General features: G+C 44.6%; 2 protein-coding genes across 4 annotated transcripts; one reads left to right on the top strand and one right to left on the bottom strand.

The window, feature by feature from the left end:
- Positions 1-637: 637 nt before the first annotated feature.
- HRC8L (HEAT repeat-containing protein 8-like) lies at positions 638-19,601 on the bottom strand. 3 transcript variants are annotated; one of them, XM_025145012.3, is made up of 14 exons: positions 19,301-19,601; positions 18,996-19,130; positions 18,150-18,297; positions 17,520-17,657; positions 16,927-17,103; positions 16,212-16,367; positions 15,963-16,064; positions 15,744-15,846; positions 15,445-15,504; positions 10,049-15,174; positions 6,956-8,702; positions 6,306-6,343; positions 5,134-5,224; positions 638-1,316 (listed from the first exon to the last, which is right to left on the bottom strand). In XM_025145012.3, coding segments are annotated over exons 1-10 (1,155 nt in total). In that variant the 5' UTR covers positions 19,303-19,601; the 3' UTR covers positions 638-1,316; positions 5,134-5,224; positions 6,306-6,343; positions 6,956-8,702; positions 10,049-15,040. The 3 variants fall into 3 exon arrangements, with proteins under 3 accessions (XP_025000780.2, XP_025000781.2, XP_040512076.1); XM_025145013.3 differs by lacking the exon at positions 15,445-15,504; XM_040656142.2 differs by lacking the exon at positions 17,520-17,657.
- Positions 19,602-24,844: 5,243 nt separating this feature from the next.
- Positions 24,845-26,061, top strand: TUSC1 (tumor suppressor candidate 1). The gene has a single exon (XM_004949571.5). The coding sequence runs from the start codon at positions 24,898-24,900 to the stop codon at positions 25,600-25,602; it is 705 nt and encodes a 234-aa protein (XP_004949628.2). The 5' UTR covers positions 24,845-24,897; the 3' UTR covers positions 25,603-26,061.
- Positions 26,062-27,346: the final 1,285 nt, after the last annotated feature.

Raw genomic sequence — 27,346 nt, 5'->3', positions numbered from 1 at the left:
GGAGATGGGGAAAGGGGAGGACGGACGCTATTAAGGATTGGGGTGATGGGGAAGGGAAGGCGAGCGATAGAAAAGATAGAAAGAGGCAAGAATTGCGTAAAGCGGGGATAGTCACCACCAGGATCCGGCAGCAGTCCCGTTGCACGATGTTCCGACGGTCCGAGGCCGAAGGGCAGGAGCAGCGAGGCCGGTCTGGGGCAGTGAGAGGATGCAGGTCAGGGAGGAAGCAGCAGGTCTCAGGTAGCAGGCCCAGGGAAGTCCATCAGCAAACGGTCCGTAGAGGAGGATCGGAAGGCAGGAAGCTCGTGTCGTGGTGAGAGATCAGTCTCCACGTAGAGATCCGTCTACACGTTGCGGTGAAGGATCAGATGGCAGAGAACCCCTCAAGTCCGTGGTTGTGGTGAAGGATCAGCTTCCCACGTTGCGGTGATTGGACCCTCTTTTATCCTCCATTTTCTGCTGCCTACGTGACATTCCTGGGTGCTTGAGCAAGAGTCCTGTGCATACCTCCTGAGATGGCCATTTTCCTTGAGATAAGTCCACACAAAAAGACCGCTTCCCGGCCATGAGCAGCAGCTTATCTCTCTCTCGATGCCCCTGGCCTTGTCCATCTGTGCTCCTTAGAGGATTTCACAATCCTTAGCCAGGACCTGTCCATCAGTGTTTCTCTGCCTTTGCCCAGGACTTGCCTGGACTTGTTCCTCAGCAAACTTTGAGTCAATGATATAAAAGAATAGTCTCTTACACCTGCCCAGAAGGAGTCTGCATAGGCTGTCCATGAAGATCTCCAGCAGTACAGATAATGCATTCTCTCTAGTTGTTCTGCTCACTGCTATTTTTCTCCAACATGAAGCCCTGCTCCAACTTAGGAAACAGTTCATTTCTGTTTATCATGAATTAAAATATTTTTCCCTTCCTTCACAGTACCATACAAGCTTCACTGACAGTTATTCATCACTGTACTGTGTTTACTGTCTCCTGTGCAGACACTGAATTTATCAAAGTCTGCACTGTAATTTTGTGGAAAGTTTATTTATTTATTTTATTATTTTGAGTTTTTTTTTTTTTTTTTCTTCAAGGAACACCTTGGTTTTAACGCTAGTAGTCAGTACTTTGTCTGCTACTATGCAGACAAAATGACTTCTGTTTCATGGTGCAGATGGCATGATGCATGAACATGGTAGGGAACCAAAACTCAGACAGAATTTATTGAAGATAGACCTCAGTGCCCCAGTGGAAGACGTACACCTCTCGGGTTGCATTTAGCACTAAACCATTCAAATTCAGCTTCTGTCTTCTGGCTGTCTTCAGTTCACCTGAAAAACAATCAAACAAGAAAAACAAAAAGACCCACAATGGAAAATTCTGTTTTTGAATTTAAGAAGAATACCACTCCTGGAGAGGAAAGTGAATTTAGAATTGCTACTTCTCTCCTAAAGGCACAGCCAACTGAGACACTGCGTAACGAAGAGCTACATTTTATAAGGAGAAGCAGTGAGAGCGCTGCATTTTGAGTGACACTGATTGGGAAAACGCACTCTGAAAATGCAAACCAAGTCCCTTCACCAAGATGAGCGTGGAAGCACGTGTTTGGTTGGATATGGGTACGTTTTGCCAGGAGTGCTGTGTCCTTGTCAAGTTATCCAGAATCAGAACTTTTGAGCCCTAAGGAAGAGTAATGATATAAGCTCTGAGGCTTCAAGTATTCAAAAACTCAGCAGCTATAAGGAAAAGCTGTTAAGAGCGAAATTTTTACTTAGATAAATCTCACTTTTTACTGCCTTCAGCCACCTGAATCTCTCAGAGGCTCTGGCCCCAGACTTAGTTCAAAACTGAAAGCCATCTGTGCAATCTGAAGGCAAAGAAATACAACAAATGAATCTAATCACCTAAATGGCAGCTTATCAGAGAAGGGCCATGATAAGAATCACAGATACCTGACCAAATGTGAGAGGGAGTTCAGACATCAAACTGAGCCACTACCAGCACCTGGGTCCTAAACAAACAGCACTAAAGAGCATCATTTAGTGGTACCCTGGAAAAGTCCCAAATGCTGTGAAATCAGCTAATCTCATTAAACTCCCATCTTCCAGAGCAGTGCCTAATTTGTTTTCACAGTATTTCAGATCTCTTCAAACCATTATCAAGAAATGCCATGTGGTTATTTTCTTTTGTCCTTGTTTTTTGCTCCACTATCATATTGCTACAGGTATTGAGAAAGATGTGTGAACTGGATTTAGTCTGGTTGTACCGAGGTTTCTCCACAATGGAGAACTATTGGGGGAAATAGCCTGTCTGGTGGCTATTTCTATTTCTTTTCATAGCATTACTGCTGATCTCTATTGGAAATAAAGAGATGATGAAGAACTTCTGAGGTGCCTGTAAGAAACTTGAATGGGTCATCATTCTGGCTTACTGTTTAAAAGTCAACAATATTACTGGCACTGTGCAGAACAGAAAAATCAAGACAGTCTCTGCACTGGAGAGCTTACAAGCTAAAGCTACAAAGCACAAAAAAGCACTACTTTCCACTGAAGGAAAAGAAAGTCAAAGGCCCCTTGTGCCAAAAAGCTTGCCGACTTCATGCTAAAGCATACCCCACAAACAAGGCCTTGTGGCCCTTATGTTATGGGCACCCACAGTTCACAGTGGAATCACTGGGAGCTGCAAGGCTACGGTACATATTTAGAGTAGGCCACTAGTTTAAAAGACAGTAAAATCAGCAGAGGTTATACAGTGTTTTACTGTTCTCTGTCTTACAAGTGGTGACACTGAAATGGTAGAAATAGGGTACTGCAAAGTAAAGACAGCTCTGCCTAACAAGTGCAGCTGCTCTCTACTGCTTTTTGTTTATTTATTTACTGCATATGATAAATTATTTGGGAACAAGACATATGGAACTTGTGACATTGAAATACACCATTTTAGGGACAAAAGTCACTCACTGTCCATAGTTCTGCATCTAGTTACAGTCCGTGGTACGAATATTACAACAGTACTCATCACAAACACGCACTACAACAGCAGATTTCCCTTATAAAAGCGTTTGTCCAAATAGAACAAATGTTCTTCTTTCCTCTTTGCTTTGACAAATCTATTGCAAAGGACCGAATGAATCCTATCTCCACAGCAAGTTGGAGGAAATCCGGTAAATATGATTTGTAATGCTCTAAATACTATAGAGAAATCACTCAATAGTCTCTAATACAGTATTCTGTAGATAAATCAGCACACAGAGTAGAATCTTTATTGGGGATGGTTGCTACTAAGTCCTGTGTATAGAATTTATACTGACTTATGTCACAGCAGCAAGACACAATATGAACACTAGATGCAGTTTATATCCCCATTTAGGCTTTGTGTATTCCAGCAGAATTATATGAACAGCATTCTTATCTCATTTCTATATGACAGCTATCTTTTAATAACTGGACACTCAAGATCAAGCTTTTCCCACTGAAATACTTTAAAGGGAGTTTTTACACATCAGCTGGATACAGTCCCACAATTTATAGTATTACATCACAAGCAGAACAAAGGAAACAAAAACTGAGGTATGTGCTGTAGCAATGAGTTTACTTCCACACAACTTTCTGTCTTTAGTGCAGGAAAAAGATTACTTCACGTGTGATAGTACAGAACAACACTTAGTGAGTCTATGGCACTGAGGGAGCCTAAAGCTGCAGTTTCTTTCCACTGCGTATAAATGGTACTCTGTAGTCATCCTTCTTAAAGGATGCATCACACAGGAATTTGTGGAATATAAAATGTCACAAACATGAAACCACCTTGCGCTACATTATTTATTGCTGAGGTCTGCATAAATTATGAACCTAAAAATATATTCTAATTATTAATTAGCTACTGACACACCTTTAAAGCCAAAGCATTTACTTGCCTAACACCCTGAGGACAGAGCTAAGTGCAAGGTGGTGTAACAAGGCAATTCTGTGCTGAGAAAGCATTTGTTGATAAGAACACCACAATGATAGTGGGAATTTTGTTTATACACAGCAGTGAAATGTACACATGCAAACTTCTGAGACATCTGTATTTCTCATTCAAATCTAGTTACTTTACTTCTGTTGTTCCCACCCATCAGTTCCCTTCAAACTGCTTTGATTGTTTTGAATTTCTGAGTGTCTAAAATACCCTCACTGATTAAAAACTGGCATGCAATCAATCAAAGAAACAGCGCTTTGAAGAAAGGGCTGCTCAGATAGCTGTGGGTGCCTGCCTGTATTGTCTACATCTGTAGTATTGCCTGCAGCCTGAAGCCACCCACACACTCACAGGAATGTGCAACTAGCAGCTGTATACAGATAAGAAATTGCTGAGCAGTATCATAAAGCTAGTGTGAGAAAATAAGGATGCCTGAAAAATACTGCCAGAGTAAAATCCTGTCTCTGTCCATCTTTCCAAAATCAAGCAAAAACCTAACGTGACATTACCTTCCCCAAAAGCCACGAGTGGCACTATTTCATCTTGGCTCATGGCAGCTGTAATGAAGTTCCAGTAGCACTGAACCAACTGCAGCTGCCAACAATAGGGTGCTCCTTCATCCACAAAACAGTGGGTTACTCTGAGGATACTCTGAGTGATTGCACATGTGGTATCACACAGAGTGTTGCTAAATTGGTGCCTGCTACCCCTGTGTTTGTTACCTGTTTTCCAACCATAGGCAAGGTAATGTCACCAGACGTTCATTCAGTGGGGCTATCTTTTTCTCTTCAGACTATTTTTGCTTTATCTGGAGACTGGTATAATATACAATCTCCTTTTTTTCTGTTCCCTGGAGCACTAATACAAAGACACTTCTGGGGACAGCAATAAAATGCAGCAAAAATCACAGATATCACTGGCTTTTCTGCACAGAGAGGGAATGGAAAATGAATGGGGCTTCACTGTGAGCAGACAATGAGAGTGGCACAACAGATAACAACCGACCATTTTTAGGGCAAAACAAGGCTAAGAAGTAGGGGCTCTTTTTCCTGATATTTCTTAATGCAGTTTGAGCTTCCTGTTGAGCTAGAGATGCATCACAGTCTGTTAAATCATGTTTTACCAAAGGGTGGTTATACTTTGTAAGTTCCCTTTATAAGTACTGTGTATGTGTCACTGATATTTACTTACAGATCCTTTCAATATCTTCTTTTGGTGGAGAAAACTAATAATAGGAAGAAAAAATAGCTCTTTGCACATGGAGACTGCAGAAAGCAAAGGCCTAACAAAAGAAAAAATCCCCCAAATTAGAATACGAAAACAATAATGTCATACTACAATTTTATACATGAAATTGTATAGTCTAATTAGACTATATTAGTCTAATAAAAGTCAAATTATTATTTTAATTTGAAAGGACACATTAATTTTATGATGACATATTTCAAAACTGTTAGTAAGACTATCTGTCCTTGGAAGCATGAATAGAATGCAAGTAGGTCGCTCTGAAATTAATGCTGCCTATTAATTTCCGTGAGAGCTACAACAGATACAACGAGAACAGTAACACTATTTGATGGAGCAAATTCTCAGCTACAAAAAAAGTATTTTTCAACATAATCACCACCATCAGCTATGCATTTTCACCAGCAATGAACAAGAGCCTGCATGTTGTGCTCTTAAAAATCCGTACCAGCGGACGCGAGCCACTGTCACTGTAAGCATTGCATTCACATCCACTGGATGGCCTCCATTAACATTCAGCAACTGTCAATGAATGTGAAAGGGTGTCATTTTTTCTGCATGGGGAATTCAGTATCATGCCTTTGATCCATACGCTCTTCTGTGTTAAATGCCACTTTTTCACACTGCCCAGTTCTTCATGCACTTCATCTATCAATTTTCCCCACGTCCCTAGGACGGATCTCGTCCGGACCCATGGACTCGTGCACATCCAGATGGTGTCAAACCTAATCTTTTGCAGAGGGAAGTTCTTCATTCTACCACTTCCTGCCTTTGGATTCTGTGAACTGGGCAGTAAGGCCAGAACCCTTACTAGTGAAGAGCAAATGCTGCTGGTTCTGAACATGGAACAAGCAGCAGTGGATCAGCCTGCGTGCCTGAAACCATTGTACTTGGTCTGGTATTGTCAGTTAACAGTTAACAATTACCAATTACCAGTTAACAACAGAACAAGTAAGGACAAGGAGTAGCTTGATTTGCTTCACTGAAACTAACAAAGGAACAAACAAACATTCATACAAATGATCACAGTGGCTGCTTCTAGTTTTGATTTCAAGATAACCAACACTAATACTTCAGCATAGTTTCACACAACTATAATTACCTTCCATTTACCTTACCTTCTCTCTGAGTGCATTGCAGAAGTCTGGCATCCATGCTACAAAGCATGAGAAAAGAGAGAGACGTTAAGTGATCTGAAAATGTAAAAAAATCTGTAAGATAAAGCTGTATAGAGGTTTTTTCTGCAGTCAAATGAGACCCTGGGTCAAATAATGTGCTCTGGCCTGGTTTTTCAGAGTATGCTTCCTGGAGTTGTTTCTTGATAAGAACTCCCACACATTTTGGTGTAATATTTGTCTTTTTTCTTTCAGGATGAGAAATGAGAGATCTTTATACAGCTTTTTTGTTTTGTTCTGTTTTTAATTTTCTCAAAGCATTATGACAGGGATACAAAAGTATAAAGCTTTATTAAAGAAGTTCCAGAATCAGATATTGCTAACTCAGACTTCTGTTGTTCTACTTGTTTTTGGCTATGAAACGCAAGGTACAGATTAAAATACTGTTTGCTGAAGCAGATGACTCCGAGAAAAAGAAATATCTTTTTTTTTTTTAAAGAATTTTTACTGTTTTTTTTTCCACTGCCACATTCTCTGTGGCCTATCAAAAATGCTACATTCCACTTTCAAAAATAAACTGGTGATTCATTATAAGTGTAACAGAAGGTGAGGCTACAAGAGATTTTATTTGATTACCTAACCTTGAATACTACCTGACTGGATGAGTCACTGCTGCCTTTTGCTCCTCTCTCTCTCATAACACAAGTACAGGTGTCAGGATGTTGTACGAGAAGATATCTTCTGCTGGCTGCTCATTTCAACATTCTTTTTTTTCCCAAGAGGTGCAGAATGTCATATTTAAATCTAAACATAGACAAGATGCCAGAAATGAGCCTTTTTTATTTCCCGGCCTCTTGAAGGCAGAAAGCAATCACAGTTTTTATTGAAAGTGGCTTATGCTTTCAATTCACCCTCTACGTATCTTTTAGGACAGAAATTTAAAGGGCCTTTTTAGACTTAGTTCTGCATTTAGCTTGTGAAAATCAAAGCCCTTAAAGTTAGAAATCTATTCATCCAATTTTCAGAACTAGGTTGTACACAAGAATTTCCTGAAAAACAGATTCCTACTGCTTCATTTAACTGTTTTTTTCCCTTTGGCCATCCCACCTCTTCCTACAGTAAAAACCATGACTGAATTATGAATTATTTTCAGTGTGTTTTGCTTCTGTCTTTACTGTCTGTATATTTTGTTGCATATGACCACAAAAAGGTTAATGTGCCCAAAATCTCATCCTTTCCTCTGCCATGTAAATTAGTGGAAGAAAACATACACTTTCCCTCTCTATAAATCTTGACTCACATATGTAAACTATTACAGCTATAAAAACACTACTTAACATGTAGCTCTTTTTTGGCACTTTTATTTTAGACCAGTGCTTTGATAAATCTCAATGTCATTTGCAAGGTTTTGTATGATTTCAAATTCTCTGCAGTTCCAAAACTGAAATGTAATCCAGACTTCACCGGGAATGCGGCACATACATGGGAGTGTTAAACATAGTGTTAGGATGCTCTTTGACACGGTCCTTACAAAATTAAAATGGATGGAACAAGACAATATTCAACCCAAATTTTTCCTTCCTTTTCATTTTTCTTCCTCTGTCTTCCAAGTATTTATTTCCACAGTGGCTCTGAAATCCCACAAACAAACAAACAAACAAACAGATAATGCTTATTATATATAATTAAAGGAGGCAGGAAAGTATACAGTCATTCCTCTGTATTTCAAATTGCACAGTAATAGGAGAAAGATAGATGGACAGTGCACAAGTGAAAGACGTGATCTATACATGCTTGTATTCTTGATCCTTTAACAATGAAGCAGTGATGAAGTTGTCATAATATTGCCACATTTGTTTTCAGAAAAGCAGGACTAACACATATGGAATTATGTCTGTTCTCCACTGGGTAATTTCCAAAAGGAACTGGTCATAGAAACTACAGGAAACAAGTTAAAAAGTAAAGACTAGCATTTTGGGATTGAAACCTCTTTGTCTCTCATATATCTATACCTGAAGTAACCATTTACTGACTTTTTGTTTCTTCAAGCATGAACAAGGAAGAAAGACGTCAAAAATTGGAATATGTATCTAAAATCAACTTATCTGCAATTAGTCTAACATGTATGTCAGGTGGACAGGATAAGGGGTTGCCATTACTTCTATAACCATTGCTTATTGTGCCAATTAAGACGAGATGCATTTGCAACATAAAGATTCTTAATAATAAGACTGAATCAACTTACAGAGGTGCTTTGAGGCTGTATTAATGCATGTGAAATGCCTTTGATTCCAGAAAAACAGATGTCACCTAGTCATGTTTTCTGCCAGCCACCTCTGCTTGCCGCTACTTTGCTTCTGGGCTTTCTTGGACAGATTCTGGTCACAATAGCTCATTCCACTATATTTAAGGACAAAGATCATTCATAAAATGGCACTGACATTAACATGAGTTCACATGGGAAAAAAACTTCTGACCATAAATAATATAGATTCAAGCCTAATACATTACTACTAAAAGAAAAATCTTCTCGTTCTCACGTTTCCTTAGGGCTCCAAAGTGCCTCCTTTTAATGATAATTTGGTGAGAAATGGCTACGCCACTAATCTCCTGGTTATTACAAAACCATGTACATTTTACAAATTAGAGTTCATACCTGTCCAAAAGTTATTAGAGCTAAGAATTCAGGTTTTAAGTTTAAACTTTGGCTTGCATAAAGATGAAAAACCTGCAATATTGTGAGAAGTTGGAAATATTTTTAATAAATTAATTAATAAAATTTTTAGCTTGGAGAGTAGAAGGTTCCAGGGAGACCTCATTGTGGCCTTCCAGTACTTGAAAGGTGTGTATAAACAGGAGGGAGAACAGCTGTTTACAAGGGTGGATAGTGATAGAACAAGGAGGAATAGTTTTAAACTGAGACAGGGGAGATTTAGGTTGGATATTAGGAGGAAGTTTTTCACCCAGAGGGTGGTGACGCACTGGAACAGGTTGCCCAAGGAGGTTGTGGATGCCCCATCCCTGGAGGCATTCAAGGCCAGGCTGGATGTGGCTCTGGGCAGCCTGGTCTGGTGGTTGGTGACCCTGCACATAGCAGGGGGGTTGAAACTAGGTGATCTTTGAGGTCCTTTCCAACCCAGGCAATTCTATAATTCTACTATATGATTCTATGAAATTATTTCAGCCAAAAATTTTGCTGCCCAGTTTTCAAGTTTGGCTGTTGATTCTGTCAAAACAAGGGTACAATTCAATGCATGCTGGGAATATTTCAAACAACGATCTTCTCACCTTATTTATTTACCAAGTATCTGAGATGAGCACCTTGTATTGGTGGGATGAAAGATGGAACATTATGATCAAGGACTAAAAGCTTTTTAGTATATGCAGGGAAGCAGAAGAGTTGCCCTGTATGTATGAAAAAAGCTGCCTCTGAGAAACAGCCATAAACAGGTTGAGAGCATTTGGGTAAAATTTAGGGGAACAGACCAATAAGGGACATCTGGTGGTAAGAGTCTACAGCACACTGTATGATCAAGGGAAATGTGCTGGTAAGGCCTTCTTTCTTCAGCTACAAAAGCACTGCACTCTCAGGTTCTCAATCTGATGGGGGATTTCAACCAACTGGATATCTACATGGTGGGCTGTCATTAATCTGAGAGACTCCAGGAGTGTGTTGAGGATAACTTCCTGGTCCAGGTATTAGACAAACTAATGAGACAAGACGCATTACTGGACCTGGTGCTTACCACTGCAGAGGTCACTGAAGAGGATAATACTTGAGACACTCTGGGCTGTGGCCATCATGCTTGAGTTTGTGATCTTGAGGAATACATGAGTTTGTGATCTTGAGCGTCTTGCAAAAAGCAAAGTCAGGACCCCTGAACTTCAGAAGAATGAACTTCTGGCTGTTTATGGAATTATTGGATGAGATCCTCTTGCAAGATGTCCTTGTCCTGATAGCTGTCTCGGTAGTGACAAGACAAAGAGTAATGTTTTTAAACTTAAAGAGGAGATTTAGATTCAATGTTGCCCACAGCAGATTATCTTTAAGATCCCTTCCAACCCAAGCTATTTGTGATGTGTAATTCCATGATTCTATGAAAAGACAACAATCTTAGTAATCTTAAGTGAAAATTCAGAAGAAAAAAAGACTTCTGTTAAGAGTATAATTTCAAGTAAACAATGAGATTCTGATCTTAGCTGCATAAAGGAACCCAAACCATCAGGTGAAATGGCAACGAAATTGCAGGTTCTCCATACAATGGAATTCCATGATAACAGGTCTCGGTTTCATGGCATAAAAGTTACACACTCTATGATGAATGTCAATGTTCTTTAATTTTTCCTAATTCTCTGCAGGAATAAATGAAAAGCTATGCTCTTTATGAGTACTTTCATCATTTTAAACAGATGAGTCGTTCCTTATAAGCAGAAAGCTGTTTTGAAAGTATGGCTGCCTCATGTGAAAAAAAATGAGATATCTATCCAATGCTGTTATAATTGTGTGACCTGAAGGAAACTGTGATCTTCAAAGACACACACAGAATTTAGATACACTGTGCTGACTGAAATTCATTGGAAAGTTTGCCCAACTTTATTACTTCTTTCAGTTTCATGCTATTTTTCTTCTTCTAAATATAGTTCAGAATACCTTATCTTTTTTTTTTTTCACTTTTTCCTTTTAACATAAATGCCTGAATATGCACAAGCAGAATAAAGACACCTTGAGAACCAGCATGCTTCAGTCGATATGGATATACTTCATTATCTTTGAACCACCTGGAACTAGATGTGTTAGATTTTCTTTGTTTTACATGCAAAAGAGAAAACCTATTATTTTCAGCTTAAAGAGAAGAGATTGCCACAGTAGATAGTCTCTTCTTAAAGGCTGTTTCTTGCCAATATCAATATCATCGATCTCATTTGACAATCAGTAGTAAAAAATAATTAGGTCTTAATCTCACAGTGTTTTATGAATCTGAAGGTTTCAGGCTCAAGAGTGCAGCAAATATCATCATTTGGAAATCAGTTACCTGGGTGTTTGAATCGTATCTCCTTAGCAACCACAACTTTAGCAACATCACTAAGGGTACAAAAGCTGTAAGTAAGAGAACTGAAAGATAAACCAGAAGGTAACTATTTACATTACAACCAGCTCCCCTTCCCACCTTCCCCTCATGCTTTTCTTAAGAAAACCTTTGTTCCTATGCTGGTATAATCCTTTGGCCTAATTATTATGACATACAGGAGAAAGAGAAGTCCTACAGAGGAAACTCTGCATACCTATAAAGCAGCAACAGTTTAGAAGAGATAGTATTCTGACACTTGCCATCACAAAAGTTTTCCACTGTCTCAAACTCTGTGCTACACAAAAGTATTACTTCCAAGTTGATATATGCCCTGAACAAAAGATGTCACAGAATGTCTGTTTCAGATACAAATTCTGTCAGATCAGTGCAAATTGAAATTGCAGTTTTTCAGCAATCTTGAAACCTGTTCTGAAATTCCTTTACTGGCATGGAAAGCACGGTTGCGTATTTTTTGCTGCTCACAGGACTGTGTTTAGCCAACTAATCCAAAAGTATAGAATTATCTGCTATAACTTGAGTTAGCACTTCACTGCACACTGCCCTGGTCCCAGCTCAGTTTACAGCACACCTACTTTTGGCTGTCAGTGAGCAATGGGGTGAGGTGCACTCCCAGGGCTCCCTCAGGCTGCTTGGTGGGGCAGAGCTGCATGCAGCCTGGAGGTTGTGGGTTGGATATGCCTGGTGTGAAGCAAAGACAAGTAAGCCATGATCACAGTCCCTCATATTTTCTGTCAGCTACAGCTTCTATTAAACTACAGGTTCATATTCTGCTGTTGTTGCATGCTGCCATTCTGCTAATAGCATGCAGACGGTTGTGGTGCTTTTACGTCATGCAATGCTCTCACTTCCTTTCAGAAAGACAAGTGTAGAAAATATGATGCTGTCTGCAGGTTTGTTTCTTTTACATTTCTCTCACACATCTCTCTCACTACTATTAAGCAGCATTTTTTACCTTTCCTTAAATGTGTTCACCCTGAGGTGCAACCAGCATTGCTCATCGATCAGCTCTGGACTCAGCAGCAGATTATTTTTGGAGGAGCTGGGACTGCCTCTTATCTGACAAAGAGTATCTTCTCATAGAGTCCACCGGTCCCCAAACTCATCCAAAACAAACAAACAACAAACAAACAAACAAACAAACAAACAAAACCATGTCCCATAAACCTAACACAGTGGTCTAACGTTAGTCATGTAAAATGGAAGCATCTTGCAGGCTCAGTTAATAGCCAGCAGAAAGGAAAAGGTACTCTAAAATGTTATCTGCCTGGCCTGTTTTAGCCACCTGCATCACAGTGAAATGAACCATGTTCAAAAGGATTTAATTGACCATAAATGGAGCATATGCAATTAGATGTAAGGACATATGTTGCAAATGTAAGATTATTTCACTTGATGATTCGGGCAATCATAAAATCATAGAATATACAAAGTTGGAAGAGACCCACAGGGATCATCAAGTCCAACTCCTGGCTACACACAGGATCCCTAAAAATCAGACAATATGTCTGAGAGCATTGTCTGAATACTTCTTGAACTCCAGCAAGCTCGGTGTTGTGACTGCTTCCCTGAGGAGGATTTTCCAGTGCCTGAACACCCTCCTGATGAAGAACCTTCTCCTGACATCCAGCCTGAACCTCTGATGAAATAAACAGGACCTGACAGTTGTTCATGCTTTCAATATAAAATTTAGCTCATGACAAAAGGTTTTAAGATACATTTTCTATATTTGTGCTGGAAAGCAAGAATGAACTGCTTTAATTAAAAAAAAAAAGATAGTTTATATAGTAGTTGTTTGCCTAGAGAGCAAATTCTTCATTGAAAACATTGCTGACAATCACTTTTATCCCCTCTCACTTACAGATACATTTCCCACACTCTGACTTCATAGGGCCCTTTATAGCATGAATTACATATGATTAATATTAGTAAATACAATACACTTACTTAGCTCATTTATTATTTCAGCTGTCCGGGCTTCTTCCTTAGATTTTAGAAGTCTAATTTCAAACTCAATTTTCTCATCACCATTTTTTTCTCATGACCTCTTTTCCTCTTTCCCCATTTTTGAGACCTCAACCACTATCTGTAATTAGGTTGTTTATTTTTGTCTCATAATACTTGGTTATCAAATCTGATGAGTACACTTAACAGTCTGAATTTCAATTTGTTATTTCTATGTAGTTCACAATTTCCAAGGCCAATCTGTTGAGTCTCACTCCAAACAAAAATCTAGAGCTTAACTAGATGTCAATAAGCTTTGTCATTTAGAGTGGTACTCCTCACTCATAGAATATGGAATTCTGTTTTAATCTACCTACATAAGCAGAATCTCAAGAGGACACAGAGCACAAGTACAGGGATGCCTTCAATCCTCTGCCTGTATCTATGAATCTTACCAGTCCATTTATGTTATATTATAAGCCTAACTGTTCAGAAAGCCAGCTGAATGTGAGCTGGTGGCACGGTTTTTATTCTTTTAGTCAGCCTGTAACAATTAACATATCATACTCTTTTCTCTCCAGTAATGCACGAGAAGCTCAGCACATACCTCCATTAGTCTTTTCACAAGGTCTTCAGAGGCTTCTCTTTTCCTACAGCAATGGCTGCTCCAAAAATAATGCCTCCTATTTTATGCTGTTGGCCCACAACACCAGAGGCACATGTTGGCGGTGTGGCAGTAGAGGTTGAACCTTCCCACCAATATCCCACTACGTTTTGTTGCTGTGTGACAGATAACAGCAGACGGGCAATCTGACAGAACCGTGTCTGACATGGAAGTGCAGATGAAGCAGAAGTGTGAAAGTGAATTCCTCTGCGCAGAAAAAAGGCACCCAGTGATGGTCATCAATGCTTGCTGAACGCCTACGGAGACCAGTCCGTGGGTGTGCGCACGGTGAGGTGGCGGGTGGTGCGTTTCAGCAGTGGCAAGAGAGGCAGCGAGGCAACTCCACTGGTGCAGATATTTTCAGGCGTGGCATACAGGCTCTTGTTCATCGCTGGCAAAAATACAGAGCTGATGGTGGTGACTGTGTTGAAAAATAGCATTTTGGAGCTGAGAACTGCTCAGTCAAACAGTGTTATTGCGCTCCTTGTAGTGGTTGTTGTTCCCATGGAAATAAATAGGAGGCGTCACTTTTGGAGCAGTGGAGTGTGATTACCTTGCACCTGTGAGACGTGGCAATGAAACCAGGTGAGACATGAGCATGAACACTGCAGCCTCAAGGTACGCTCACATTTGCCACCAGCAGCCAACAAATCCTCCTCACACCTCGGTAGCTGCTTTCCATGCAAAAGACAAGGACAGTTCAGGACTGCTGGGCACATGAAATTCAAAGACTTCACTGTGGGGAGGACATTTTAAAAATTTTATTGATTGATTGATTAACAGCTGTTGATGAGGGTGGATAGTGACAGGACGAGGGGGAATGGTTTTAAACTGAGACAGGGGAGGTTTAGGTTGGATATAAGGAAGAAATTTTTCACCCAGAGGGTGGTGACGCACTGGAACAGGTTGCCAAGGGAGACTGTGGATACCCCATCTCTGGAGGCATTCAAGGCCATGGATGTGGATCTGTATCCCCATGCAAGGGAATGGCTTTGTAATCCCAGTTTTAATCAGAGTCATCTTGATAACGACAGATGGCTGGCTCAGCAGGGCCAGCAGCACATCCCTATGAGCCTCCTCTGTGGTGGTTCTGCCTTCTGGCCTTGACATCTCTGGATTATTCCAGTTGCCACAGAACGGACTGCTGGGTGGGCATCGCCTCTCAAAGGCTGGAGGGCTTCAACAGAAGAAAAAAGAGCAGAGATGAAATCCCCCAACCTGCAGAGAGCCACCAGCATCCCCTCTGGACGACGCCAGCCCCACCCATTGCTTTTCCTGGCCAGGAGGAGCACATGAGACTGAGGGATCAGCTGGGAGCCCCTGCTCAGGAGTGCTCTACCTGCCCCAGGAATGTTCCTCTGCCCCTGCAGCATTGCCTTGCAGCAGGGCAAGGCTCTGCCCTGGCTCAATCCTCAGCCCCAGCACACACAGCACTGCCCTCACTCACCACTGCAAATTACATTCAGCTTCTCCCTGCTTTGGTGTCCGGAGTGCTGCAAAGCCAGCCCTAGGGAAAGAGCTCCCATCAGACCCCCAGTCCCCAACACGCTGCCAGGAGCACAGACCCCGACCCTGCCAGCCCAGCTGCTTCCCCTCCCGTGCCACAGGCAGGGACGGTGCCCGAGGGAGGACCTGAGCAAGGCACTCGTCGGGGCTACTGGCATGGGCAGGGTTTATCTGGGGGCTGCAGGGCTGCGCTCTGTTGCCAGGGCAGGGCCCAAAGAGGGTCCCAGGGGTTGGGCTCACCAATGAATTCAACAGCCTCATATCGCAAAGAGGCCTGAGAATTTTGCAGGTATGGCAGGCTCAGCCAAAGGTATTCATTCGCCGTCTGCCTGTCCTGCCGCAGCTGGAGAAGAACACAAAGGCATGAGGCTTGCAGACACTCTCCAGCTGGTGGTGCAGCCCCTTCTGCCAGCATCCCCTTCCCCAGCCAATGGGCGGGGGCTGTGTGGTTGTCCTTACCAAGCACTCCTTGATCTCCATTTTTCCCTTTCTCTTGGCCTGGCGCTTGAGCTCCTTCCAGTTCAGGAACTTTGCACAACGTACGAGGGCTTCTCCAGAGGCCTGCAGAGCAACAGATGCTGGGAGATGGCACCACACACACACATCCCAAGAGCTCGAGTGCTTGCCAAACTCGCCCTCAATTCCAAGACCACCCCTGAGGTGTCAGCACACCCTTGCCTGCATACTCGTCAGGTCTGAAATTCGTACCTCTGCAACACTTGGGGTCTCATCGCTCATCTGAAAGAGCAGAGGGAGCAGGCCCCTGTGCACAGTCTTCCTCATGTTTCTCTTCTGCCACCACATGACAGCTTCCATCACATCTTTGAAGAGGAGGATGGAACCTACTTGCACTTCACTTGACACCTGAGGGAGGAGAACAGGCGAACCTCAGCAACACACTCTCACTGCCCATGATGTGCCTGAGCATAGGGTGACAGATGTGAAAGGAGATGCTTTGGAGCCACATTCTGCACAAAGGCGCCGTGCGGTCGTGCAAAGCAATGCAACAGGTTTCCAGCATGGGGTGCCCGTGCCTCAGAGTGCTCCCCCAGCCACCCCACCAGGTCAAAGCAGGGCTCCCTGAGCACCAGGACAAAGAGGAGAAAGGGGTGGTCCTTGGCAATTCTCCTGGGGCACACGCTGCCTGTTTGGCCTCCATCTCCCTGCTATGGCCCCGGGGCAGAATGCCTGGCACTGGTAGCAAAGGAAGCACTCGGCACTCTGCAAGTAACCCTTGGCAGAAGATGCTTTGCACAGTAGCCGGGCTGCGCCCTAGCACAGGGGCCTCACACCACCACCAACAACCAGGCTGCCAGGGACAAGGCTGGCTGGGCTGCAGAGCCCAGAAGATATCCAGCAAATGTCCAGAAGAGAGAAGGCTAAGCATGCATCCGCAGAATTCAGCCTCTAGCAGCTGACTTACACGACTGAAAAGAGGCAGGAGCTTCTCAGCCAGCTCCACAACAATGGGATGGGCCTCTCTCTTCCCCACATGAGTCATCACATTTCTGGAGATCTTGCTCGCCTTGAGAGCAATGGACGTGTTGGCAAACCTCAAGGTCTTCATGACGTCTGGCAGCAGGTCCCGTATTCCTATTGCCTGTACAAAATATATAGTTTCTTTTACCATCAAGAGAGCAATGGCCATCCTGGCCTAAGAGCTCTGATTACAAAGCACCACACACACGCCTTGCTTCCTGGCAGCTGCCACAGGAATGGCAGCAGTAGGCTCTGGACAGGTGGTGGCCATGGGTGCCCTCTTAGGGATGGGGGGGATAGGAGAAGGAGGGCAGGAGAGCACGGACACTGTGCCACCTGCTCAGCCACCCCCTTTTCCAACAGGCCCCCAGGTAAGCCATCTGAAAGGGTTCTGGAAACCTCCCCAGGCAGCCACCAGGCCCCACCACGGCCATCACCCCAACTCCTGAGTCTCAGGCAAGGCCAAGGCACAGCGTTGCCCACCGCCCCAGCGCCAGGCTGCCAACAGGAGGGCTTCATTTCATAGGTCCTGCTCACCATCTCAGGTCTCTCAGACAGCAGGACAAGGCCTCTGAGCACCAGCCAGAGGACTGGCAGGCTTTCAATCTTCAGAAGCCTCTGGAGCAGTGCTGGCTTACACAGCTCTTGCAGGTTCTCTTCAGTGGGATGAATCAGCTGAAACAAAGGCAGCAGTGAGAGCCAGGCAGAGGCAGCAGGACTCCCTGCACCCTGCAGCTCCTGGCTCCTCTGGCAGCTCAAGGAAGGTCACCGGGGCCGCACAGCCTGGTCTGGGGCAGCAGTGCCTTTGGAGGGTCCCAGGGCCCCTCTTTGCCCCAGAGCCAGCACAACACAGGATGGCTTTTTGGCCTCCTCCTCCTGCCCTCTGACTCCCTCCAGCCTCTGGCTCTCACGCCTTTGAGGAGTGACTGACCAGCAGGAGCTGGCCCCAGAATGGCACCAGACATGGGTGGCCATGAGCTTCCTCTCTCCGGCCCTGCAGCCTGTCCAGCCTGTGGGGAGGCCGTGGCTTCATCTCTGCCACTGCCATAGCCCCGACTGCCTCTGTCCGATCTCAGGATTGCAGCCTGGGGAGCGAGGCAGGGGGAGGCAGGGAGCTGGGCAAAGAGAGCCCTGAAGGACAGAACGGTGCTTTGTCTGCTAACTCACAGTCAGCTGAAGGAGGTCCAACTCCGCTGGGGTGATGTTAAAGATCCCACACAACTCTTGGTCCTGGAGAATGCTGCACAGTACATCCAAGATGCACTCTGAATTTTCTGCCAGGGAGAGTATTCTCTTCCAGATGTCCAGGGTGGTGCTGCAAACAAAAAGCAATGCTGTGTCAGCAGGGCTGCCTCAGTCTAGCAGAAAAGCTAAGTCATGGCCTGAAATGGTGACTGAGCACCTGGTGGGAGGCAGGGCCAGTGCGTGGGAGCTCAGGTGCAAGAAATGCAGCTGAGTCACTGGAAGGAGTGGAGCTAGGATCCATCCTCTCCCAGACCTCACTTAAGAGTTAGCAGTGGAAGCAGGGTATCTCACTGGAGATCCCAGTAAACCTCAGGTCTTCCAAAGCTAAGCAGCCTTTTTCCTTTGTTTCCGCATCCATGGCTACTGCACATGAGCTTATCCTCACGTGCTGCAGTCTGGGACTCTGCTAACCCTCTGTCATTGCTGTTTTCCATCACATTCTAATGTTACGCTCAGCCACAGCGCCAGGGCTCAGGCAGGCCCAGCAAGCCCAAGGCTGTGCTGCTGCCCTGGCCCTGCCACCCCACGTGCTTGGGGAGGCCTGGGCGCCTGGCCTGGACAGGGCAGGAGCCTGACGGGGGCTCTGGGCTGCCATGGTTGGTGTTGGCTGCTGCAGCCCTGAGCGGCCCAGAAGCACTGGAAAGTACGGCAGGATGGAGGGCCTGCTCCTCGGGATGTCCTGCAGCTTTCCTTGGCTCCAGCAGCCAGAGCGTCCCCGAGCCCTGCTCTTATCATGGAACAAACATGTGGGGCTGTCAGGGCTGGTACCTGTCACTGTGTGGAAGGTCAGTCAGCACGCTCATCTGCACATCCCTGGACACCCAGCACTGAGAAGAGGGTCTGCTGTAGGGATGCACTCTTGCTTCCCAGGTTTCTCTGGATGAACTCCAGAGTCTCTGGCACCTGGTGGGAGGACAGGAGCATGCTGCTGCTGCTGTACTGTAGCCATTTGCCCCGCAGCCTCTGTTATTCCTGCCCTTCCCACAGCTCTTTGCTGCCTTAAAATGGCTTTGGATGCCCAAGAGCTGTGGAGGCCACGGCAAGGCATGGCGATCCAGCCTGAGACTGCTTACATCCATCAGCCAGCTGGTAGGGTCCTGTAGAACCATATCCAGCATCAAGTTGGCTCAATCCTTGTCCTCAGCGCTGCACTCTCCAATGGTCTCAGTGGTCATGCAGACGATGTTTGTCCCCTGAGAAGGCAGGACAAATCTTGCAAATGGCTATGGTGAGAAGGAAGGAGTGGGGGGAAAACATGTCAAACTGAGCGAGAGAACAGGGTGTGGGGTGAGGGGACCCGAATGAACCTGAATCCCCTGCCTATGTGGGGGATGCCTCCCGGCTACAACATGATACGATACTATGATATGGCCCACGACACCACGGATGTTGGCGGTGTGGCAGCAGAGGTTGAACCTTCCCACCAATATCCCACTACATTTTGTTGCTGTGTGACAGATGGCTGCAGAGGGGCAATCAGACAGATTGGTGTCTGACATGGAAGTGCGGATGAAGCAGAAGAGTGGAACTGCATTCTCCTTTGTGGAAAAAACGGCATTTACTGACATTCATCGTCACTTGCTTGGAGACCATCGTCATTTGTTTATGGAGACCAACCAGTGGATGTGAGCACTGTGAGGCAACAGGTGGTGCATTTCAGCAGTGGTGACAGTGGCAGTGGGGCTGCTCTGCTAGCACAGATTTTTACAAGTGAGGCATGCAGGCTCTTGTTCAGCGCTGATGAAATTGCAGAGGTAACGGTGGTGACTATGTTGAAAAATAATGTTCTGTAGCTAAGAACTTTCTCTATCAAAGTGTTACTGTGCTGTTTGTATCTGTTGTAGTTTCCATTGAAATAAATAGGAGGCATTACTTTTGGAGCAATCTGAAGTTGGAAAGGCAAGCTTCCCTTATTTATATCTCAGTTCTATTTATGGCAACACATCGATGGGATGAAATGGTCCTGTCAAACAGAGATTCTGTTACTTGAAGGCTTTAATGTTGCTGCTCATACCAAGAGAATAAATAAATGCAATTAATGTTACTTATTCTTACCTCTCTAGTAATTATTTCATTAAAGTAATACTTATGCTGTCAAGTGTCAGTAAAATCTGCTGACAGAAACTAAATATATCTATGTGGACGTAATATACTATGCCCACTGGTGGCTGTGAAAAGAACATTAGCAGTAACAGCAATTCAATGCGTATTTTATACAACTCTTCACTGCACTGAACTAATAAAAAGTAAGGAAAGTAAAAGGAAGCAGCAACTCAGATGACAGGACTACATCTATTAAGCAAAAATTAGCAAGCCAACTGAGCAGCAAATATCCTGTGGGTACTTCACCCCAATCCATCCCCTTCTCACAATGCACCAAAAAGGTGGGCTTGCATGGTTCCCAAAATGTTAGTTCTTCCAAGGATAACAGCATCTAGGATGCCCTGTTTCTCAGTACTATCAAAAGTCAAAGAATTATGATAAATTAAATGCAATGCCTACGGTAGGCTGGCAATATTGTGAGTAAATTATCTCATAATTTATTAACTATCATATTGTCTCTCTCAGTCTTTTTCAGCTAAGAAGCATGTTCCTTTTTAAAGTCATCAATATTTCTCTTCCTTCTTCCTTTGCATTATTCTCTTATCTGCACTGCTTTTCTTTCCCTGATTTTATATTTGTTTTTCTTCTGCAGCTCTTCAGTTGCTAACATTTCCAAAAGCTCGCATCACCCTATTCTGTCCATTAAAATGTAATCAGTGATGCAATTAATGCTAGCGTTTTACGTGCCATCACAGAACTCTGGAAGCAAGATCTTCATCTTCTCTAATGAGACTGGCCATCTTTACCAGGTAAGACTTTCCTTCAGGCTGAGTCACGAAGAAAACATACTTATTAGTTAACATTTATCTGCCTTCAGAAAGCTCGGAATCTGTCAGCTAGAAACTTTATTAATACATATTTAGATTCTTAAAGTGTGATGACTACATAAACACATTAAAACCACCCAAGTGGGTCTTGCACCTGGGAAGACGACATCACCAAACCATACTTTTTTGACGGCACTTATCATCCCAGTTTTAAAGCTGTATGCCATACTGCATTTTTAATCTTGTTGCTTGCTGACCTTTGGATAACTCTGCTTCACAAGTACACAGGAAGGCTCTCATCAGAAGGACTACACAAACTAAACATCTGTCTCAAAATTCTGAGAGCTATTCAGAGTTTTGACTTGGAATCAAAATTAAAGACTGAACAACAAAGTGCACTGGTTGCATCAGAGCAAAATTATCTGCCTTAATTTCTGGAAAGTCAACATGAAGGACTTCATGGCAATGCATGTTAGGGAAAAGAGACTCAAGGGAACATTCCTTTATCTTTGTGCTACATCCTGAAGGCAAGAATAGTGCAAACGGGCCACTAGGGACAGAAAAGTAATACATAAACAGAAAATAAGCTCACTTTGAGCATAAGTTTTTTTGTATAACCTCTTTTAAGAACGACAGCAACCCAAACATCTTCATATTCATACAAACTGCTGAGCTCTTTGAATTCTTTTCACTTAAAACATATCAACTTGGCTTCCTAAGCCATTAAGAGAATAAAAGCACCAACTGCTCTTCTCTCTATGTGCTACAGACATTTCCTTGACCTTGAATAGGGAGCAAAATCAATGAGAGAGGATGCTCTACAAGTATTGTTACTTTCTCTTCACATCTAAGGAGATTTGGAGCCTCTAAATGTAAAAAAAGGGTTTAATGAGAGGGAGTAAGGATAACATTTAACCAACTATATTGTTGCCATTTAAAACATTGTGTGCTTCACAGGTGTTCTGTGAGCAGACAATCATGCAAGACTTCACTGATTACTTCCCTCTCTTCAAGGGAACTGTGCTGTTCAGTGTGACGCTGCCTCACAACTTAACACTCGTCTATCTTGAATTACCTTCTTCCCCAGATCACTACTTGCTGTCATTGTCATTTAACTCAGAATATCAAACTGGTGTTAAAACATTGTCTAACCAATCTGAAATGCAGTAAATTCACCTCTCCCATATGGGCACAGTTTTATAGGAATACGGCTTATCAGCTGGTATGCTTATATACTTGCATGTAATTTCATAAAATCATAGAATGGCCTTAGCTGAAAAGGACCTCAAAGATTTCAGTTTCAACCCTCCTACTGTGGGCACAGTCAATTTCTGGAGTACATGAAAATATACAAAAAACTAAAATAGGTGAATATAAATTTAGAGTCATAATGCAACATCTACTAGAAGACTTAAGGAATGTTCAGCTTCAACTCAGTGCTGATGGTGGACTTAAAGATGACAGTCATTTAATGACTGTATGCATTGCTTCTTAGCACTCCAGTGCCTGCCCACCTTCCTACACACTGAAGAGTCACTGGCACTTTTCTGGACTTGGCCTATAGCTCACCGTAGATCAGGCCTGTCCAGCCCACAGCCTGCAGGCTCCATGCAGCCTGGCACAGCTCGTACCACAGCTTGCTCCCTGCTGGTGTGCCATCATGTTTGCATACATACATTACCTGCAAATTATCAAGTGGAATCTGGAGAGTTGTCATCACTAACTCGTAAATTTGACCATGACTCTTCAGTATACTTCCGTAAGACCTATCTTACCAGAGAAAAATGTCTCTCAACGCACAATCACAACCTTATTCACGTCATTACTTTTGGCAGTATGCATATCTGTGAACAACTATTGGTAAGGATCAAGCAGAGAAGAGTAAAATGTCAACAAAAGTGTGAGAGCTCACAAAAAAATTGCAACCATTCTGATCAAACCGGATGAATGCATTAGTTCCACAAAAACACAGTGAAATATCCCACAAGTTTTATGTTTCAGTTGCAATTTTATGTCTTGAAAACCAACAAAAATAAATTTTGTTGCTTATATACATTAACTATACTACATATTTTATATGCAGCCCATGATAACTCCTCTTCAGTCAGTGCAGCCCAGGCAGACTGAAAGGTTGGATGCCCAAACTGTAGATCTTTATGGGCATCTTATCACTGAGTGTGCTTTTGGATTTCCAAAGCTAGCACCAGTATAAACCAACTAAGAAACAGGTGTTAACCTGCTTATTTTAATGTAAAACCTGTTTAGTCACAAGCTGCAAAGGACTGCTCTAATACCCTCAGCCAATCTAATTTAGTAGTTGGTTTAGTACAGGACATAATTGCTACAGATCCATTTTTTTCTGATAAGCAGCCACAGCAAAACTAAAGCTATACAAAGATTATTTCTGTTCTACAATTATTTGCTTTTTATTTTCCAAACTTCTAAAGTAAACCTCACTGAGAACTGATAAGGTTCTGAACATAATTATCACAATCACTGTGATGCATTGTTTGTGGAACTTTAAATACATGATCCTTTAAATGTTCAGATGGCCATTAATGAAACATTAGATTAAGTGACTTTACACAGCTGTTAAAGCATGGTCCCTTTCACAAACAGTTTACAACTGAACTGCAAAAAAATAAGCTGAGTTCTGCAGTGGTATGCACTGAGTAGCCGTGGTAATCTCAACAGGACAACTTAATTGTACAGGTATGTAGGTGTATAGCTATTAAAAGGACAGTTAAGGGAAAGAGTGAGAATTTCAGGTGAGTGATGGATTTCTCCATGATCAGATGACATGGATAGGGAACTCCCATGCCCTTTCCTTGACCTGGAAGCCATGTGTAAGCTACTTAAGTCAAGCCACCAATAAGCAGTAAGAGCTTATGTGTTCCTGTACTTTGCATTTTTTTGTCTCTGAATCCCGACAATGCTAGAACGGACCAAATAAAAATCATGACTATGCCTTTGTTTAACAAGCACTTCTGAGCTGACATATTGCTGCTTGCTGCATCCTAGAGAAAAAGAGACTGAAGCAGACATCATGGTGACGTACAGCTCCCTCCTAAGAGCAAGAGGAGCAGAGGGGTAGCCCTGAGTTCTGTTCTCTGGCAAGAGAACCTGAGGGAATGGCGTGGAGCTGTGTCAGGAGAAGGTCGTGCTGGATATCAGGATCTATGCCAGAGAATGGTAAGCATGGAAGAGGCAGCGGGCATGGTATGAAGTTACAGGAGTTCATGCAGCATGTGGACAATGCCTTCAGACAAAGGTTTTGGATTTTAAGTGGTCCCGTGCAGAGCCAGGACTGATGATCCCTATCATCCCTTCCAACTCAGCACCACAGAACCATGGACTATCCTGGGAATAACTCCAGACATTCTATGACTCTATACACATGAAGAACACACATCCAAGAAGCTTCCGTGTAACTGCACTGCTGCTTGGTGCCAGCTATCTACACCCCATCTCGTCAGGTGAAAGGATGGACGCTGATACCCTTGCACGGAGACCACAGCACAGCGCCGGCCTCACAGACTAACACAACAGCGCACGGGCGACCACCACACACCCGCACAACAGCCCCCGCCCCGGAACGCAGAAGCCCCGCGCTCCCAGCATGGCACCGCCCCCAACATGGCGCCGTCCCACCACACGGAAACCCCGCCTCTATTTGCATATAGCGGCGCCGGCGCGCCGCGCGCTTCCCTGCTCCCTCCTCCTCTCCTTCCCTCCCTCCCTCCCTCCCTCCTCCCGCGGCGGCGGCGGCGGCCACCACGGCGGCGCCGGGAACAGCACGGATGAGGCGCATGTGCGCGGTGGACGGGCGCTGGGGCTGCAACGGCTCCTTGCGGAGAGGCCGGGCGGGGCTGGCCGCCGGGGTCGGCAGGGGGGGCTGCGGCGCCGGCGGCGCAGAGGAGCTCTCGGAGGCGGGCGGCGAGAAGGGCTGGCGGGGCCAGTCGCGGGGCTGCCCGCAGCAGCTGGCGGAGCGCTACGCGGACCTGGCGGCCAGCCACTGCGAGGCGCTGCGGCAGCGGGAGGAGCGCGAGTGGCACAACGCGCGGCTGCGCCTGGAGAACGCGCGGCTGCGCTTGGAGAACCGCCGCCTGCGCCGAGAGAACCGCTGCCTCTTCCGCCAGGCCCTGCTGGGGCCCGGCCCCCACGAGCCCGAGAAGGGCGAACGGCCGGGCTCGGACGGGGAGGCGGAGGCCCTGAGGGCACAGCTGGACCGGCTGCAGGAGAAGCATCGCCGCGCCCTGCAGCATCTACGGCGCTGCCAGGAGCGGGCGGAGCTGGACGACGGGGAGCTGGAGGACCTCCTGCGGGACGACGCGCGGCCACCCTGTGCTCTCGAACCGGAGGAGCGCGGCGCCAACCGCGTAGGCGGTCCCGACGAGGAGGAGGCGGAGGAGGAGGCGGTGCTGCCCTGCGTGGGGCGCGGCGAAGATGGGGGCGGTGCGGTCCTTCCGCCCGCCCCGCGCAGCCCCGCGGAAGGTCCGCGCTGAGGGAAGCTGCTTCACAAACAGGCAGCTCCGTGCGGGGTGCGATCCCCTCGCATAAACGAGTGCCCCAGCAGCGCTGCAGAAGCTGGGAAAGGGACAATTGGAAGAGGCCGGCGCTGTGGTCGAAGAAAGCCTCAAAGCTGATGTTGCTGCGGAGAGAATCACCCCTGTTGGTCACATGTCACCTCAGGGCAGCGAATGTGCTGTAGGCAGGATCGTGTAGGCCTCATAGCACAGAGGCTATCAAAAGATGGCTGTGGCCAATTCCTAGTAGTCTGTTATGTCAGCAGCACTCCTGTGAAAGCCACTGGTCCCTGCAGTTTCACGGTGCCTGGGCGCTGAATGAGAAACGACACCTGTGTCTCTAAAGATGGACTTCGTTCACCCTCACATAAATACTGATTTGTATTTTGCACTTCCGCATAAAATCACAATTGTTAAATAAATACATGACCCAGCAAATGGTTATCTCAAGTGTGATTTGTGACTGGCAGTTATTTTGGAGTTGTGGGTGAAACACACCTCAGGCCTTTGTAATGCAGTTCCTCAAAGTCTAAGAAATCATTTTTCAGACACGTTTTCCTTTAGAAAATACGGTGTTTGAAACGATAACTTGCTAAGAACTCAGGTGGCTTCTTTTTCTATTCCAGACCTCTCTGATCATTTCAGGTTTGAGACTGGTTTCTATAGTGTTCAGTTTCTATGTCAAACTAACAATAGAAGGTGTGAAATCCATCCTTCTATATATTTCTGATTATAGCTTTTGAAAAGAGTAGTTGTTACTCTTCCGTGTAATGTCAGCATAAACCATTCATAAAGTGCACCAACACTCGTGGCTTGTATCAGAAATAGTGTGGCCAGCAGGAACAGGGAAGTAATTGTCCCCCTGTACTCAGCACTGGTGAGGCTGCACCTTGAGTACTGTGCTCAGTGTTGGGCCCCTCACTGCAAGAAAGACATTCAGGCCCTGGAGCACATCCAGAGGAGGGCAGTGAAGCTGTGAGGGGTCTGGAGCACAGGCCTTATGAGGAGCAGCTGAAGGAGCTGGGATTGTTCAGTTTGGAGAAGAGGAGGCTCAGGGGAGACATTATTGCTCTCTATAAATCCCTGAAAGGAGGTTGTAGCGAGGTGGGGTTTGGCCTCTTCTCCTGTGTAACTAGTGATAGGACGAGAGGGAATGGCCTTGAGTTGCACTAAGAGAGGTTCAGGTTGGTAATTAGGAAAAACCTTCTCTGATAGAGTGATCAGGCACTGGAATGGGCTGCCCAGAAAGGTGGTGGAGTCACCAATCCTGGAAGTATTCAAGAATCATTGAGGTGTCAACTAAGGGACATGGTTTAATGGGGACATACTGATGATAGGTAGATAGTTGGACTGGATGGTCTTAGAGGGCCTTTCCAACATTTGTGATTCCATGTGTCTCTTTGGGCTTGCAGGATCGAATAATGTGCTCTAAAAACGTAATAAAAAGTGTCACCCGGTGCAGTTGTGACTTGTTGAGAAATCTTGGGTGTTGATGTTTGGATGTATTGCTTGGTTATTTGGTTGCTTGTTTTATGTATGTGGAAGTATTCTCAGAAATGTCTGAGTTAATTAAATGCTCTGGAATTAAAATGGGTACAATCACCCAACAGCCGCAGGATTGTCTGCTTTACCAGCAGGTTTCACTGTAGTGTGCATAACCCAAGCAGCGTGAAGAATCCATCAAAACAGTGAGACAGAACTGTGTTAAGATACAGTGCTAGGA

This window comes from Gallus gallus, chromosome Z (assembly GCF_016699485.2).
Source record: "Gallus gallus isolate bGalGal1 chromosome Z, bGalGal1.mat.broiler.GRCg7b, whole genome shotgun sequence".
NCBI lineage: Eukaryota > Metazoa > Chordata > Aves > Galliformes > Phasianidae > Gallus > Gallus gallus.
This window is presented reverse-complemented; position numbering and strand designations above follow the sequence as displayed.

Coding starts and splice junctions, on each gene's coding strand:
- HRC8L (XM_025145012.3), bottom strand. Junction 18,298..18,995: donor GACCTTCCACACAGTGACAG/GTACCAGCCCTG, acceptor TTTTGTTTGCAG/CACCACCCTGGACATCTGGA. Junction 16,368..16,926: donor TCCTGCCTCTTTTCAGTCGT/GTAAGTCAGCTG, acceptor CTCCTCCCTCAG/GTGTCAAGTGAAGTGCAAGT.
- TUSC1 (XM_004949571.5), top strand. CDS start 24,898: ATGAGGCGCATGTGCGCGGTGGACGGGCGCTGGGGCTGCAACGGCTCC.